We start from the raw sequence: 18,504 nt of genomic DNA, 5'->3' as shown, positions 1-18,504 counted from the left end.
AATTCCTCCTTTTATACAAACTAAAATTGAAGGCTGAATGGCTGATTTTTAGAATGACAGTAAACTATGAGACCTTTCAAAAATATATATATACCCACAATTTTCATTAGAGAGGGAATTCTGCAGAAACACTCAACTATAATTCTTTGAATTTCCAATAACATTCAATGTCAATAAACTCTTTGAAGGGTTTATTCTCTGTCTAAAGTAAACATGTTCAATAAACTCACTCTAATCATAAAAACTACTATCTCGTGCTGAAGAATATAAAAAGTGTATCTTTTTCAGGATCTTCTAAGAAGTCTATATAATTGGACCATAGTAACTCTATTTCTCTCTCATAGTTAACTGCCTTTACAAAGTGCTTTTTTTAAAATCATGTCTCAAGCTATTCCCAAGGACTGGTTTTTTTTTTCATAAAATAGTCCTATGTGAAAACCTTCTGTACTTTCTATAATATTGTAAAATTTCTTAAAATGATTCATTGTTTATTCCTCTGGGTGCCTTATAATTTGAAGACATCTATGACAGATTTCGTTCAAAACACAGAATCATGTATTAGTTTACCTTGTAATGCAGGGAATAGGAAGTTTTGTTCCCCAGCCCAGGGGACATCCGGCACTGTTGAGGTATTTTTGATTGTCATAATGGGGAAAGGGAATGCTAATGGCACAACAAATAACTATGTGGCCCAAAATGTCCTGAGCACTAAGACTGAGAAACATCTGCTAGAAGATGATCTACCTAACCCACCCTCATTCCCTCTTTCGCTGGTCACTGACAAGTGCAGGGCTAAGCCAGCTAGTGAAGCTGTCACCTTTCTCTCCACTACATCCTGAGTACCCAAAGACATTCTAGAAAAATATCAGAAATGTCAATTCTAATACCTTTCCAGTAGGTAAAAGGTTATGTACAATTTAATATAATTTAACCTAATACTGTATTAAATAAAGGTTCAGGTAACATTTTATAAGTGAAAACACAATATTTCTTACCTTAAATAGACAACGACAAATATATTCATAAACCATATGTTTTAATGAGTTGATAAGAGACTTAATCCTCTGTTCTGTATTTTCAGAATCCTGCAGATGACAATTTGAAAATGGAGAAACCATTAGGAAACTCATGAACATTTAAAAGGTACCTCACAGTTTGATCATGCTTAGAAACTGTTGTCCCACACTCAAAACTGATTCTGGAGCAATTATCTTCATCAGTCAGACTCAAGGGACTAAACAAATAAATGTACTAAAATTCTACATTAACACAATAAAAAACTGATGTATTTTTTAATGTACAGAGTTAAAGCTTTCAATAAATGAAAATTATAATCAATTACAATATGAATTGAATTTGACCTACCATTTTTAATTTCTACTGGCATTAAAAATACTACATCAACCTGGGTTAAACTCATTTAATGACGTGTATTATAGTTACCAATCCAGTCTCAAAACAGTATGACTAGAACCATATTATAAAGAATTTTCTTATCCCCAGCATAAGAATTTAAATAATCTTAAATCTTGCTCATCTTTCATGAATTTGAAATTTATGGTATCAAAATTCATACAAGTTTTAGTTTTTTACCTATTTTTGTACTTTCATGCATATAATTGCCTTGATTTGAAAAATATCACTAATGGCTATGTTATTTGATTAATGAAAAATGGCTTGGGTTAGGAATAGTGGACAGGGATGGTATAAAAGCCTGCCTTTTCCCTAACTGTAATATGAGTGTTACACCTCACTTTAATCAGGGTACATTTGGAGAATACATGCCTTGTAAAATTCAATCCTGGTATAACATTTAGACAAAATTTGCTTACTTCCTTATGATGATAACAGACAAGAAAAAAAAAAGAAAGAAAGGAACAAGCAAAATATTTAGAGAAGTACAACCAGAATGAGAAATAAAATGTGTGAAATGAGCAGAAAACATTGTGACCTGGTACACAGATATATCAAACATAGGTTTCTGACCTTGGTTTCAAGCTTCTGGTTAGTAGCATGTTCTAACCAAGAGAGCTCATTATTCACAGTTCACATCACAAACACTCCTGTTAATTCTACTATTTAATAACAAAGATCATTTGTGAAATTAAAACTTGGATCCACTAAAAAACAAGCTAATGTGAGACAGAATATAGTACCTATAAGATAGAGTAGATTTTCAAAACAATGGAAAACAAAATTTAAGATTATATTACTTTTTAAAATAAACTCAAATGCCCACCTAAACACACAGGTGCAAATACAATACATACCTATTCAAAGGTAAATGTTATTCAATGGCCACATTATCACAGAACTATTGTCACTAACAAAATACAAAGCTATAAGCTTTTCTAAACAGTATAAAATAATCAGTATTTTTATTAAGTTTAGACCTTGTAATATATTTTTTCAGTTCTTATATTTTATGTGATCACTGAATTTTAACATAAATACCTTTTTACTAAAAGATAAAAATCAATTTTAAATGAACTTCTTACTACATACTCTCAAGTTTTATACAAAATTATTAATGCAAAAGAAGTATAATATAAATGACTCTTTAGTTTTACTTGTTGATACAATAAATTAGAAATAAGATCAATATGTCATGAATGAGCGCTCACAAACTTCACACTATTGTTTTTTGTATAAATCTTCTACCAATACAATATTATAAATGGTATAACTAGAGTTAACAATTAAAATTCAAAATTTTTTAACACACAAGTATTCTGCAGCCCAACCCTGCAACTTGAAACCTAGTCTTTGTCCAAAGGACATTATGAATATATGTGGGAGAAATGCTTATCTTATTTCCCAGGAGTGATACAATAGATTTTACCAACAATGCCTACCTCCAAAATATAAGTTCTTTGTCAGCTGTCATTTTATTTCAAATCTGAATGTGAGAACTTTAGATGATTTATTTTAGTGGAAAAGACATTAGTAAACCTTAATCACTGTACTCAAAGGTTTTCTGAAATAATTTATTCATGAAAATATTAATTAGCCCCTGCCAATGAAGACAATACTTTTTCTTGATTTACACTCCAGTATATCACCCGTGCACCTAGAAAATGCCTGCCATATGCTAAGTTTGCAGTAAATATTAATTGAATGTCTTTCCTCAGAAAGACAGACTTAAGTAAGCCTACTTGGATATGAAATTTTGCTCCCTAATTTATCTAAAAAAATAAATTTTTTGCACCCAAAATATAATCCTAAAAACACTTATATTAGTATTACATCAAACATAAAAACTATAAAAAACAATTTGATGAATTTGGTTTCATAAAAAAATTACTGAAATAAATTAAAAGCAAACAATAAGCCTACAATATTAGCAACATATGACAAAGATTTAATGTCCTTAATATATAAGAATCTCTTATAAATCAAATTTAAAAATACTAATACAATAGAATATAAAAAAATCATAATTCACCAAAGAAAAAACACAAATAATCTGATATCTATTCTACAAGTGATTTTATCTTACAAGTGACTAAAGACTTTCAAATATAGTGACATATTTTTCAATACCTAATAGACTAATTATTAAAAGATATATAATATCCATTTTTGCTTAAAGAAAGTGTTAGTCATTCAGTCATGTCCAACTCTGTGCAACCCTATGAACTGTAGCCTGCCAGGCTCCTCTGTCCATGCGATTCTCCAGGCCTGAATACTGGAGGGGGTTGCCATGCCCTTCTCCAAGGGATCTTCCCAACCCAGGGATTGACCAATATTCTGGTTCTCCTGTATTGCAGGCAGATTCTTAACCATCTGAATAAGGAATGATGGAAAAAGGTCCCTGTTGTTGTATGATTTTAATACACCAACAGCATATATTTCCAAAGGATGATTAGACACTATTTGTCTAAAGACTTACATATATGCATTTTTGTCCCAACTATCCAAGTCTAGGAAGTTAACTAGGAAAATAATTAGAGAAACAAAACACTAGGGAAAAACAATCCTATAAGTATCTAGCTATTTAAAACATAACCTCCAAATTCTTTGACATTCTGTCAGGAGGTGAAGTCCCTTTCCCCTTCTTAAATCTGGGCAGGCTCTGACTGCTTCAACCAAAAGAATACAGCAGAAATGACCCAAGGCTGGGTTATAAAAAACAATTCAGCTTCTGTCTTTTCCAATGGAATACATGTTTGGTATCTCAGTGTGCAATATGAGAAACTCACCTACTCTGTCTGCACTGTGAGGAAACCAACGTCACACAGAGGTGCCGCAGTCAGTAGCCCACCATCAGGTCCACCCGCCCCCATCACCAGTGGGCCTCTCTGAACCCACTCCCTCTCAGTTCCTCCCATCGAAGCGCAGACCCCGTCAGGCAGCTGTAAGCCAGCCCGGCCAGGCCCTGACCAAATTCCCCACAGAATCGATGAGCATAAAAGAAACACTGTTTCATCTGCCAAGTTTAGATGTAAAAACATATTCAGCAGAGATAACCAGAACACTCCATGCTGCTGCTGCTGCTGCTGCTGCTGCTAAGTCGCTTCAGTCGTGTCCGACTCTGTGAGACCCCATAGACGGCAGTCCACCAGGCTCCCCCGTCCCTGGGATTCTCCAGGCAAGGACATGGGAGTGGGTTGCCATTTCCTTCTCCAATGCATGAAAGTGAAAAGTGAAAGTGAATTCGTTCAGTCATGTCCGACTCTTAGCGACCCCAGGGACCACAGCCTACCAGGCTCCTCTGTCCATGGGATTTTCCAGGCAAGAGTACTGAAGTGGGTTGCCACTGCCTTCTCCAGAACACTCCATAGGAGGTAGTTAAATAAAGGATACAACTTCAAAGGAGATGGAAATGGCAACCCACTCCAGTACTCTTGCCTGGAAAATTCCATGGATAGATGAGCCTGGTAGGCTACAGTCCATGGGGTCGCAAAGAGTCAGACACGACTGAGCGACTTCACTGTCTTTCTTTCTATAGTTCCTTTTGGAGAAGGAAATGGCAACCCACTCCAGGGTTCTTGCCTGGAGAATCCCATGGACAGAAGAGCCTAGTGGGCTACAGTGTGTGGGGTTGCAAAGAGTCGGACATGACTAAACAACTAACATACACACACACAGCCTCAAAAGTTCTCAAAAACATCATGTAGGTTTATATTTACGGACATGAAAATTGTGTACAACATATTTTTAAAGCACAGTATAGTACTCTTGCCTGGAAAATCCCATGGATGGAGGAGCCTAGAGGGCTGTAGTCCATGGGGTCGCTGAGGGTCGGACATGACTGAGCGACTTCACTTTCATTATTCACCTTCATGCATTGGAGAAGGAAACGGCAACCCACCCCAGTGTTCTTGCCTGGAGAATCCCAGAGACGGGAAAGCCTGGTGGGCTGCCGTCTATGGGATCACACAGAGTCGGACACAACTAAAGTGACTTAGCAATAGCAATTATACCTTTTACGTAAACTTATGTGTATTTTTTAACATATTCCCTCCATTAGAATACAAACTTGATAAAAGAGTGTATATTGCTCTATTTCCATTTTCTAGAATGATACCTGTAACATACTACAGTCTCAAACAACAAATGCATGCTCAGTTGCTCAGTCGTGTCGGACTCTTTGCGACCCCAAGGACTGTAGCCCATCAGGCTCCTCTGTCCATGGAATTCTCCAGGCAAGAATCGCTTTGCCGTACCCTCCTCCAGAGGCTCTTTCCAACCCTGGGATGAAACCTGGGTCTCCTGAATTGGCAGGCAGGTTCTTTACTGCTGAGCCAAAGGGGAAACCCCCAAACAACAAGGGTATATTATGAAATTTTAAATGTTGCTTCCCCAGGTAATGAGATTATGTGGTTAAATTCTGATCTTCCAGGTTTTTTTATGATCATCTTAGAACATAATCATTTATTAATTTATAATCATAAATCATTCCCATTAAGAGGGCTGTCACATTGGGACTGTTTGTTAAAAACACAAAATGCAACTAAGGAACCAGCTTCTTTTAAATATAGTTTAAAGGTGCTATATATGGTCTTGTGAAATGTAATTCTAAGCAACTTCACTCAAGAAATTATTATAAATTTAGCACCTAATAAAGCGATCTCTCTTATTCAGTCTCAGCTATGGGGTAACCACCAGCATACCTGTTTGTTTTGCAGAGCTCGCTGGAAAAGTCGGAGAAATGAAGCCAAGCTAAAGCGATACATGTTGTTAATTTTGGACAAGTCAGAGATAATGAAGTACATCTTGCTGGCACTCTCAGCCAGAGGGAGATAGGCATCCCGTTCCTGTGGAACAATGTGGGGGGGAGGGAGGGATAACACCTTAGTACCAGTGCTCACAGCCACCTGCAGGCTCCTGTGCACATCCTTACTCTGCCAACACACAGACAACGAATACAGATGAACCACAGAAGCCCACAACTCAGACATCATAATCCAGCTTTTATATTTTTACACTTTTATACTTTTTAAAATCCTAAGATGATATATTGGTTTTATACTTTTATGAAACTACATCAGTGTATTCTAAATACATCTCTGCTCTGATTATAGAGTAGTACAAGGGATGGTTTTACTGAAGACCAAGAACACTTGTATCAGGAGAAAGAGGTAAACACTTGTATTAGGGTAAGACGAAATGGTGAACAGTTGTGATGAGAGGTCACGTAGGTCATGTGAGACAGCATGGCACTACGGCTATCCCTGCAGTGGAGCAAAGTCAGGACGAGGAATGTAGCATGTGGGACCGGTACCAAGAGAACCCTGATGGACGCAGAGGTAGAGAAGACGACTGCAACTGAGGGCCACATTAAGATATCAACAGAGCACCCAGCATTGTTCAACATAAGCATAAAATGAACCAATAAGCACAAGGGCTTTCGTTCTGACTGAAGGTAAAGGACGATAAAGATGAAAGAATCACAGGATTAAATGGCCTTGAGGTTATGAACGGAACTCTGAGAAAGTTATCTATGCCACTCTGACCAAAGAAACAGGATTACAAATATGATATTGGAAAAATTATGTGTGTGACTCAGGGATGCCTATTCAGAAAGAGAATGCACAGAAAGGTCAAAATCCTTCTGGTGAGAATAACAGTTATGACATCTGCCTTTTTAGTAGTGGTAGAGAAGGTGGGATGGCTAGTTTGAAAAGAAGCTCTAAGCCTGTTGTAATTCTGGTTTCAACAGAGCACTTTCTCATGCAAAGAAAGAAATCTATGTATGTGAAGAATTTGAGCAAGAACTGAAAAACATCTAAAAAAAATTTGGAAAAGTCATTCAAGGAAATAGGAAAGAATTACAGGATGTCAGTAAGGGGCCACGTCAGGTTGGAGACTGAGAATTCACAGTATCATTCATCTTTATTGCTTTTCTTCAGCAAATCTCTGTCGCCAAATATAGAAGAAAAAAAGATTCATTGTACTGACACAGGGTTGAAATTTTACTCCAGAAAATGTTAAAATAATAAAGTAAAAAGGATTTTAACTATTTGTAAGAAAAGAGCTCAGTCATCACATTCACAGGATAGAGGATGAAAAGGGAAGAAAGATGTTTTTAATGGAAAAATAACTTTTAACTCTTTTATTAATATACTTAATTTGCCTTAAGAAAAGTTTCAGGAATGGCAAAGATGCTTAATAGTCATTAAACACAAAAACACATTCAGTTTCAATTTCAATACAAATTTACAGCAAAGGTCTGTCTAGTCAAGGTTATGGTTTTTCCAGTAGTCATGTCTGGATGTGAGAGTTGGACTATAAAGAAAGCTGAGTGCCAAAGAATTGATGCTTTTGAACTGTGGTGTTGGAGAAGACTCTTGAGAGTCCCTTGGACTGCCAGGAGATTCAACCAGTCCATCCTAAACAAGATCAGTCCTGGGTGTTCATTGGAAGGACTAATGTTGAAGCTGACACTCCAATACTTTGGCCACCTGATACGAAGAGCTGACTCATTGGAAAAGACACTGATGCTGGGAAAGATTGAGGGCAGGAAGAGAAGGGGACGACAGAGGATGAGATGGTTGTATGGCATCAACAACTCAATGGACATGGGTTTGGGTGGACTCCGGGAGTTGGTGATGGACAGGGAAGCCTGGTGTGCTGCAGTCCATGGGGTCACAAAGAGTCAGACATGACTGAGCAACTGAACTGAACTGAACTGAGAACTTTAGTGTGCATGAGTGCTCAGTCATGTCCGACTCTTTGCAACCCCATGGACTGTAGCTCACCAGGCTCCTCTATCCAAGGAATCCTCCAGGCAAGAATACTGGAGTTGGGTGCCATTTCCTCCTTCAGAGGATCTTCCTGACCCACAGACTGAACCTGCATCTCCTGTACTGGCAGGCTAATTATTTACCACTGCACCACCTGGGCTTCCCTACGACTCTAGATAACATGCCAGAAATCAGTGACATTCAGCAGGGGACAAAAATGACCAACACTCTTTACCCTTGATATGCTCAACATCTATCACTCTCTCCATAATAACAAGAATTAGACCCCAGGACCTGGCATTTTTGATTAGCTTTCTTTTTTGCACTCATCATTCCCCTGAAGTCTTGATACTTTGATTTTTATCATATTAACATGAACATTTAAGAAAATAATATAAGATCATAAAGAAAATATTTACTTGATCAAGAGAAATTTGGAGTTTGTAAGATTCTTTAAGTGACTCCTGAATAAGTGCACTGCTTGCTTTTGTCTGATTCAAAGATTCAATCAAATCTTTATTTTCCAAAATATTACCTTGAGATGTGGCAAGTGTCTGTAGAAAAATTAATAAAATAATATGAACATTATTATATATACTAAAATGATCAATTAAAGGAAGTCCAAGTTAACTACTATTAATTTGATGATATTTACGGGAACTTACATACTTTTAAAAGAATTTCAATATTTTACAGCCTTGTATATGAAAAGATACTGCAAATCACTAGATGATACTGTATCATTAAAGCATTGTATATATATTAATTTTATCAATTTAATAAAAATAAAAATCATTTAAAGTTACAGATCAAATCATAATCTCATGCTTCTTTTGAATGTTGTTCTGAGCATATAATTAAACATTAATGAAATACAGCGTAAAGACAGTATTAGTTAAAAATCACTTGTCTTAAACATTACTCCCAAGTTTCATATTCCAAGATATCTACCCTTTTTCTGTTTGAATTTTGATTTTAATATATATATTGATATTCTTCTGATACAACCAAAAACATGCTGAAGGCATTATAACCTTTAAAAAAATAGCATTTGATTTTAATCAAAATATGTAATATGATCAACATCCTGAATAACTAAATTTTACCTCTAAAAGAGATTCTTCAAGCTTAGCTAACTGTATTTTCTTATCTTCTTCCTGCTGTAATAGTTTTGTTTTCTGTTCCTCTAAATCAGGTTTCTCATGTTGAATAGTTAATGCCAAAAGCTTTATAAAAAAAAAAAAAAGGCCAAGATTATTCTAACAATAAAGGTCAAGCAAGACAAACCAAAGTGAAAACTTCCCACAAAGAGACCTTATGTTTGATTGGATATTACAAATATACTACTCTGTACACTTCATTCTTTCTAGTTAAACATATGAGACACCTCCACAATTATTTCTGACAAAAGAGGCAAAATGAATAGTGAAGCTAACTGATAAAATGTTACATATTATAAAAACAGCTGTAAGAAATTGCATCATTTAACATATCAGCATCTAATATTCAGTTCTTAGATTATATATAAAAACTATAGAAGCTAACTTTCTCATGGTAGTTAGTCACAAAAATAAAGAAAGAGATATCTAATCAAAATCACAATAAGAAACCATATCATACCTATTAAGATGGCTACAATTAAAAAGATGAATAATAATAAATGTTGTAACTATGTGTAAAAAGAGAAAATGTCATATACTACTGGCAGGAAACTAAAATTGTATAGCTACTTTAGAAATTTTTTTCTATTCCTCAAAAATTTAAACATATTGTTACCATAGTGAAAATCACTCAGTCGTGTCCTACTCTTTGAGACCCCATAGACTATACAGCCCATGGAATTCTCCAGGCCAGAATACTGGAGTGGGTAGCTGTTCCCTTCTCCAGGAGATCTTCTCAATCCAGGGAATGAACCCAGGTCTCCGCCTTGCAGGCAGATTCTTTAGCAGCTGAGCCACTAGGGAAGCCCAAGAACACTGCAGTGGGTAGCCTATCCCTTCTCCAGGGGATTCCTTCCCAACCCAGGAACTGAACTGGGGTCTCCTGCATTACAGGAGGATTCTTTACCAGCCGAACTACCAGGCAAGCATTGTTACCATGAGACACTGATACCATAAAACCCAGAAATTCCACTAAAAAAAACCAAAACACTGAAATGTAAACTTTCAAGGGTCAATCATATGATACATGAGCTGAATCTTAATAAAGCTGTTGAAGACTGCTACGTCAAAGTCTTAAATGTAAAACTTTAAAATAGGGAATGACATTTGCATGTCATAAATATGCTAATTTAAAATCTATTGTATAAACATGTTCAATTAGTTCTCATTAAAGTAATACCTAAATAGCCCTTTTTAGCAATTACAGTGGAGAGCTTTTATATAGAGGAAGCCATTCTGTCAAATTCTGCCAACTTTTGAGTAATTTGGACTTTGTTTTATTTATGACAAGAATCATCAAGGCTATCAAAAGACACTGTTGATGAAAATATGCAGTGAGTCATCTAGTACGGTAAGAAAAATATTTAAAAGGAGAGCTTTAAAAATTACATAAAGTAAATTAAAAAATCACAGCAAATATATATGCTACCATTTGAATCAAAAGAAAAAATATATACTATTGTTAAGTGAGTAAAAAAACAGGATGATACTAAAAAATCAACAGGATATTTTTAAAAAGGAAATAAAATGAGTAACTGAGTGTATAACCAAAAGTCTGTACATGAAAATTATTTTGCAGTTCATGCAATAATTATAAACTGTAATAAGCCATACAAAGAAAAAGAGAATTCAAACATACAAATGTTCTGGTCAAAAACAATGTTGGATTTGGAATCAAAGATACTCAACTAGCTGAATAAGTCAACTAAATGCAGTTTTAACACTTAAGCTTCAGTTTTCACAATTAAAAAAATAATAAAGTTACTAATCTTAATGTGTATGATCCTTCTAATTCTCAAATTCTAACAAATATAAGTAGACTGTAAAATTAAAGTTTTACTGGAAGAAGTAGCAATTTGACATTAGCAACAAATATATAATTCTAACACTAATGGAAAATGAAATAAACCCAAATGTGTTGCTGATTTCCAAGTGTATTTCCAAAATCATGAGTTTAAATGCTAATCAGTTTAACAAAATAGCTTCTCAAAGTATTTCACAAGTATACAAAGAAGATTTTGAAGATTTCTAAGGCAAATTATGATTGTCCATATATACCTGTCCTCGTAATCCACTTCTTGTTGTAGTAAAGTTAACCTCAGTAACAATGGAAGCTGCATCCGGTGGAATAAAGGGATTTGGGCTTCTTGTTGACAAAAACAGGCGAAACTCTTCATTGTAGTCGATAATTTTGTCACCTATTTGTACCACATAACGTGGTCCTATTTTTTAAAATGACATAATTAGCTGGTCTGAATATTCAGTATTTTGCTACATGACATTATAAAATACTATTTTCTAGTACCTCTAAATAGTTTTTACTCAAGCTTTTCAATACAGTCCAAAAGACAGCAACAGTGAGGCTACCCAAAAGACCGTTAACAAGAATGCTCTACTAATCAGTCAGCACTTAGGCAAACAAAGATAAATAATACTTATTAAGACAATCCTAGGATATTGAAGCATCGAAAGAATATCTACTTATATTTAATATGTGCTCAGTTATGTGTGACTCTTTGTGACCCCCATGAACCCTCTGTCCATGGGTTTTTCCAGGCAAGAATGCTTACTGAAGTGGGTTGCCATTCTCTTCTCCAGGGATACAGTTTTAACATTAACTATATGTTTCATATTATCAAATTTTCTGAAATGTTTGATTATAGATGACAAAAATGGAAATGCTTAATTATTCTCTACTTCAAAATTTACCAGTTTCAAAGTGTTTATTGTGCTAGTATTTAAGATGTAACACTTAAAAACAGAATGACCTGGTAAAACCTGGAAAAAACAACATATCAGTAATTGCAAAGAATCCATTATTAATGTCAAAAAGGATTTATTCAGACTGTCATGCACAGGAGCTTTGCAACAAGTGAAACTGAGAAAAAGTAAACCTCTGCCTCATAAAGAAGCTTTTTATATTCTAATATAAATAACAATTATTTTAATTATATATCATATACAGAAAAATCAATCAACTATTACACCCGTTATTTATGACTTCAACTGATAAAAGTAGCTAATATTTTAGGTAAAAAACCACATTATCAAAGATTATTTTCTAATGTTACAAAAACCAATGTAAAGAATTTTTGAGACTCCTAGAATAGATTTTAAAAGAATTCAAAACACACTTTATGAAAGAGGATATTCAAAGGATCAAAAAGAAATCAAATTAATATTGAAAGAAAAGTACAAATTTAAAGATTCAATGTAATAACTATGTACCAAATAGAATGATTTAAGACAATACAAGCAGAATAAATGCAAAGAAAACTAATCTAAGGATATCACAGTAAAATCACTGAAAACCAAGGACAAAGAAAAATTATAAATTACCAGAGAAAAATGATGTATCACTTACAAAAAAGCAACAATAAACCAGCAGGCAATTTCTCAATAGGGATGACATAAGCTAGAATACAATGCAATAAGAACCTCAAAGTGCTACAGAAAATAGCTGTCAACCTAGAATTCTGTTAGATATAGAGAAAAAAATCACTTAAAAATGAAAAAAAAAAAGCTTGTTTTCAATAGATCTGCACTAAATGAAATGATAAGGAAATTCTTCAGACAAAAAAAAAATAATCCCAGAGGAAATGAGACAGTGGAAATACTGGGAGAACACCATAAAGGTTAAACATGTATAAATACAGATCTTAAAATCAGTAATTATAACATCATATGGAGCATGATAATGCAGCACAATAATGATGCAAAAGCAAGTATGGGGTGTATGGAATTAAAGATCATAGAAAAGCGGCAAGCATTTATCTATATTAATAAAGTTAAGTCACAGATGCATATTGTTACATACAGAGTAGCCATGAAAAACAAACATCTGATTAAAAAATCAATCAGGCTCCTTAAAAAACAGTATTAGTTATTGCAAGAATTGGTTATTTAAATTATACATACAAAAAAGTAAGATTGTCTCATGAATAGAAATAAAAAATCAAATGATACACTATTTATGAGAAACACATTTTATAAAGAAAACCAACAGAAATTTGAAAGTAAAAGAATTCAAAAATATTCCAATACCAATCTTCAAAATTAGTGTAATTATTCTAACACCAAATTCTAAAACTTGAGATATTTCTAGAGACAAAGGACAGTTGATAATGATAAAGAAAATAACCAAACAGAAAGACAGCACATATCCAAATATGTATGTATCCAAACACGTAGCTTCAAAATATTTAAAATAAAAATTGACAGAACTGAAAAGCAAATCCAAAATCATGAGACTCTTTTTCTCAGTATATAATAGGACAAATAGAAGTAAAAAGTAAAGATATAGAAAGTCTAAGCAATACAATTAACAAACATTTATGAAAATGAGCCAATCCCAGATCATAAAGAAAACTTCAATAGGACTTAAAAAACTGAATGTTTCAGAATAAGTTTCCTGACCACAATGGAGTTAATCTAGAAACCAACACAAAAGAATACCTAGAAAATATCCAACTCCTTGAAAATTAAATAAGAAAGCATTAAGTAACTTATGAATTTTTTAAAAAGTACAGACCAAAACTTGTGGTATAAAGCTAAAGAAGGGCTTAGCAGAAAATTTATAGACAGAAATGAATGTTAGAAAAAAGAAAATATTGAATTATTAGTACTTTTTATTTCTATTTCAAGAATCTAGGAAAAAAAGACAAGCAAACAAAATCTAAGGAAAATATTAGGAATAAATAAAAAACAAAAATTGAAAATACAATAGAGAAAATTAACAAAGTTAAAAATTGATATCTGAAAAGATCAATAAAACTGATATACTGTTATCAAGACTGACCAAAGAAAAAGAGAAAAAAAATATCATTATTGATAAATGACACATCATTGAAAACCTCACTGAAGTTTTAAAGTTATAAGAATATTATATAAAGATACCCCAATACATTTGACAAATTAGATGCAATAGAGAAATACCTAAAAAAATTAACCTAAGTTGACATATATACAAAACACAGAATACAAACAAAACAACATTAACCCAGGGATAAAAAATCCAAATGGCAAAGGAAAAGGATGCAGAACACATCAAAAATATGTCTACATGTGAAACAATCCTCACTGAAAACCAACTGCAGCAGAACTAGAAGATGTAAAAACACAGATTTGCGTAAAAAGGTGTAGAAAGCTATCAGGTCTGTAGCTGTGTCCCTAAGAGACGACTCAGAAGAGGGATCACACAGGCAGAGCTCCTCCTGAAGGAGTAGGTGGTGTGAGTCACAAACCATGCAAAGGTCTTGTCCAAAGGTCTGACACTGAGAAATGAGTCTCTGCACTGCCTGGAGGGCTGCTGGGACTAACAGGAGGACCATGAGCAGCCTGGACGCCATTCATGAGGAGCCACAAAACATTCCTGCTTACTTCTAAACCAGGGGGAGACGGGATTAAAGCTGCAAGGGTGGCTGACTGTGTTCCTGTGAAGGCTTCAGCACATACCCAATCTGAGTCCAGCAACCGCTCAACTGGGGTGAGGGCTGCTCCAGATGAGGAGAAAGCTCAGCTGGGAAAAAGAAAACTCAGGCCTAAAGAAATGTCTGAGCAGGGTGGGAACAGCTATTACAGGTACTTACACAGGCAGCACCTCAGAGCAGCCACAACTTCTTATCTCTGGTAAGACATCCACAATTTGTACCCAGGCCAATGCCAAGTGCCCATCCAGCCCCTCTTATCCAGGCACGGCTCCCCTCCTGGGAAAGGAGGCTGGTGCCAGATTGGGGAGGGAACACACTAAAGGAGATGGAGCCAGCTCAGACCCAACCTTCAAAACTTCTGCTCCAACCACTTGGGAACAGGCCCTATCCGCCAGTGATGGCCACGGAACAGAGGACAAGCCCCAGAAACACCTGGCTGTGAACGAGCAACTCCATCTCCAGCCCAACCTCCTACAAGGCGACAGCTGCCAGCAAACCAGAGGAAAGGCAGGTGTGGGGTTACGTCAGTTTCGGCGCTCCCACGGAAGCCTCTGGGCACAAGCAGACTGTAGGGGGACACTTCCACACAAAGGCACCCACTAGAAACCACAACAGAAGCAATGCAGGCCCACCTCCAGAAACAGGAAAAATCTCAAATAAACAACCTAACCGACCATCTGGAGCACTTAGAAAATAAAAAACAAATAAAGCCCAAAGTCAGTAGAGACTTTGAGGAGGAACTATACCTTGTTCTTTTGGATCAATACATATTTGACGTGATTTTTGAACTGTATAAATTTGAGGAGAAGTACATTCTATTCTTATTATTTGTACCTGTTTCAACATCACTATGCAGAAATGCAGTTTATATTGCTTAGATTAAGAACACAGGGATATAAATGAACTGGGACCTAAGCTTTGCTTTATGTCATTTTAGGACAACCATCCTCTGTCCTCAGCAGAAACGTACAGTAACAAATGACTATTCACGAGGAACGCAAAACTATGGAAAAGGACAGTGTGAAGTATAATCAAAGGGGATACAGACTTCAACTGAAGTCATATGAATACATCCAACTCTGGACTGAAGGTGGAAAAAGTAGGGTAGGGTCAGACTTTAACTGCCTTTTTCTCAATGAAATGAACAGAAATTAACAAATTCACCCAAACCAGCCCTGAACAACTATCTGGAATAGTGGTTCATCACATGAACCAATCATGACATAGAATATTATCATTTCTCCACAGATTCAGTTTTAGGGGACCTTGTCAAACTCCACTCTCAGACAATGAAGCAGATACAGTTAAGACCTAACACCAGTCAGAGCTCATTGAGACAAATTTAATGAGCCCAAGGGACAACATATAGACTATAGAGTCAGATTCAGATGATCAAAAGATTCCTTTCCACTTCCTTTAAGACAGTATAGCAAGAGGTGGTTCAACAGATCTGAATTAGCTTTAGTAAATAACAGACTGAGACCAGAGATTGAACTCTGGGAGGTAACTTCAGGTTACACCAGCAACAGTCCCACTCCTAGAATTCTTTCCATAATTTACCAACCACTGCTCAGCCAAGCATAACTATTTGTAGGATAAAAGGTGATCAATAGATAGTGCAGGCTTTGCTATTTCTTCACTTTGCCCCCAATAACTCCAATTTTCTAAACTCTGTGGTGCTAGCAAAGTGTGTCGTGCCAAGTAACTACGTATTTATATATAAATACATGTCTATGTATGTCCACATATACACTTTGCACAACATGCAGAGTTTAAGGGCATTACTTCCTAATATCAAAGTCTGGGTTAGGTGCCTGAGGTGATGTAACATTCGAAGACCAGTATTCTTAGGGAGACCAGCTTGCAAGGCCCTTAACAACCTCTGGGAATTTGGGATTTTGTTAAGGTTCTTATGTTTACCAGAACAGGAAAGAGCAGCTCACTGTACTTAAACTGTTGTACAAACAAAATGGTGTATGCTGAACACCTGCTTTCCTTTGGGAAGTCTGCAATTTTGCTCCCTGCTAGGTAGACTATGCTTACATAATAAGCCCCATTGAAAACTCTGCGTCTTCCTTGGTGTGTAGACAATTTACATACGTGTTGTCACAACTTGTCCTGGGGGATTTAAACACAGCCTGAGTGACTCCAATGAAAGAAGACTCGGAATGTGCACTTGGTTTCCTGACTCCTGACTTCACCTTACGTGCCTTTCTCTTTGCTGACTTTGCTCTGTAGCCTTTTGCTCCAATAATATAAGCCATGAGTGCACCCGTGTGCTGAGTCCCTTGAGCCTTCCTCGTAAGACACTGTACCTGGGAATGGTGTGGGAGACCCTGATATGGCCCTTCTTGTATAAACACACTTTAATTAAAGGTTTTTTAATTGCTATTACTATGAGATTCTGACATTACTATCATCCACCCTCCAAAAAGTTTTCATATCCTCAGATTCAGTGGAAAGACAAAAAAAAAGTCAAAGTTAGTTGTTGAAGTTAAATAGCTTGTATTTAAAAAATAGTTACTCTCTGGAAACTGTCAAATATTCATTTACCTTGAGCAACCAGATCTCGTCTCAATAGTGGATAAAGTACAGGTTCTACACCATCCATTTCTTGTATAATAAGGGTTTTCCCAAAACGTACTGCCAACTCAAGAGCTGTGATAAAGTTACTATCCTAAGAGAATAAATAAGAATACATATGAATTCCTTTATTACCTTAGATTTACAAAGGTCATATAGATATTGAAAATATTAACAGGAATAATACAAACATTTTAAAATCAATATGGTAATAACATAAATTATTCATAATTGTCTTCATCAACTTCTAAGTATTTGATCATGAACCAAGTTGATTGGATAAATTATCAAATAAATTCATAAATAATTTAAATATATACATTAGAAAAATAAGATTTTAACATTAATAATAAAAACAGCCTTTAAAATTTTCTAGAATTTCAAATTGATGCAGAAAAAAATTTTCAAATTCTATATGCAATAATTTACTCATCTAACTATTAATAAAAACTATTTATATTCAATATCAAACATTGAATGGAGTAACAAAGACAAGCTGATGAATTCTAGTAAACTTATCTTGCTGTGATAGTTCTAATTATTTTGAAAAGAAACATTTAGACAAAAGTTTATAACCATGCAAGAATTTTTAGGCTTTCTGAGTAGGCAAAAAGTCACTTTAAATACCACTCCAATTCTCTAACTTTGTTTTAAAAAATTAAATATTTGGATAATAATTATTATCTAAATATCCTACTACAACCATAAGTGACATGAAATATTTTATATATTATATAAATAATTACATATTACAATTATTCTTAAACACAAATGAGTTAGATATCCTCATTTGATAAGTGAAGAACATTTTAAAGAGGTAATTTTCAAGCATCTGAATTAAAATGATTAAAATTTGATTAAATTAAAAAATTGACTAAAAAATTAACCATGCATTAGGACTTTCTCAAAAAACATGAAAAATAATTTCTTTGGCAAGATAAACATGACTGCGAGAAGTCACTACACAAAACACTATTATACTTCATTGACCGATTGTCAAATCTCAGGACACAACACAAATGATCACTGCTGAGTTACATGAAGAGGAAATTTAAAAGTCCAGGGGATTTTCCTAAGTCCCTAAGTAACTTACTTCTATAGCACCCTTCTATAGCACTTAACTTTAATCATAATTTGGTATAA

At 34.9% G+C, this 18,504-nt stretch overlaps 1 protein-coding gene across 4 annotated transcripts in view; it reads right to left on the bottom strand.

Moving 5' to 3' along the window:
* The window catches only part of DYNC2H1 (dynein cytoplasmic 2 heavy chain 1), a 393,951-nt gene that overhangs the window by 205,510 nt on the left and 169,937 nt on the right, over positions 1–18,504 (bottom strand). For all 4 annotated transcript variants that reach the window (XM_027563956.1, XM_027563957.1, XM_027563958.1 and 1 more), the window contains 6 exons: positions 17,332–17,455; positions 11,408–11,571; positions 9,296–9,415; positions 8,609–8,743; positions 6,117–6,260; positions 996–1,085 (listed from right to left, as the gene is read on the bottom strand). In XM_027563956.1, coding sequence (XP_027419757.1) covers positions 996–1,085; positions 6,117–6,260; positions 8,609–8,743; positions 9,296–9,415; positions 11,408–11,571; positions 17,332–17,455 — 777 coding nt within the window. The remainder of the gene's footprint in view (positions 1–995; positions 1,086–6,116; positions 6,261–8,608; positions 8,744–9,295; positions 9,416–11,407; positions 11,572–17,331; positions 17,456–18,504) is intronic.

Source organism: Bos indicus x Bos taurus, chromosome 15 (assembly GCF_003369695.1).
Source record: "Bos indicus x Bos taurus breed Angus x Brahman F1 hybrid chromosome 15, Bos_hybrid_MaternalHap_v2.0, whole genome shotgun sequence".
Taxonomy (NCBI): Eukaryota; Metazoa; Chordata; class Mammalia; order Artiodactyla; family Bovidae; genus Bos; species Bos indicus x Bos taurus.
This window is presented reverse-complemented; position numbering and strand designations above follow the sequence as displayed.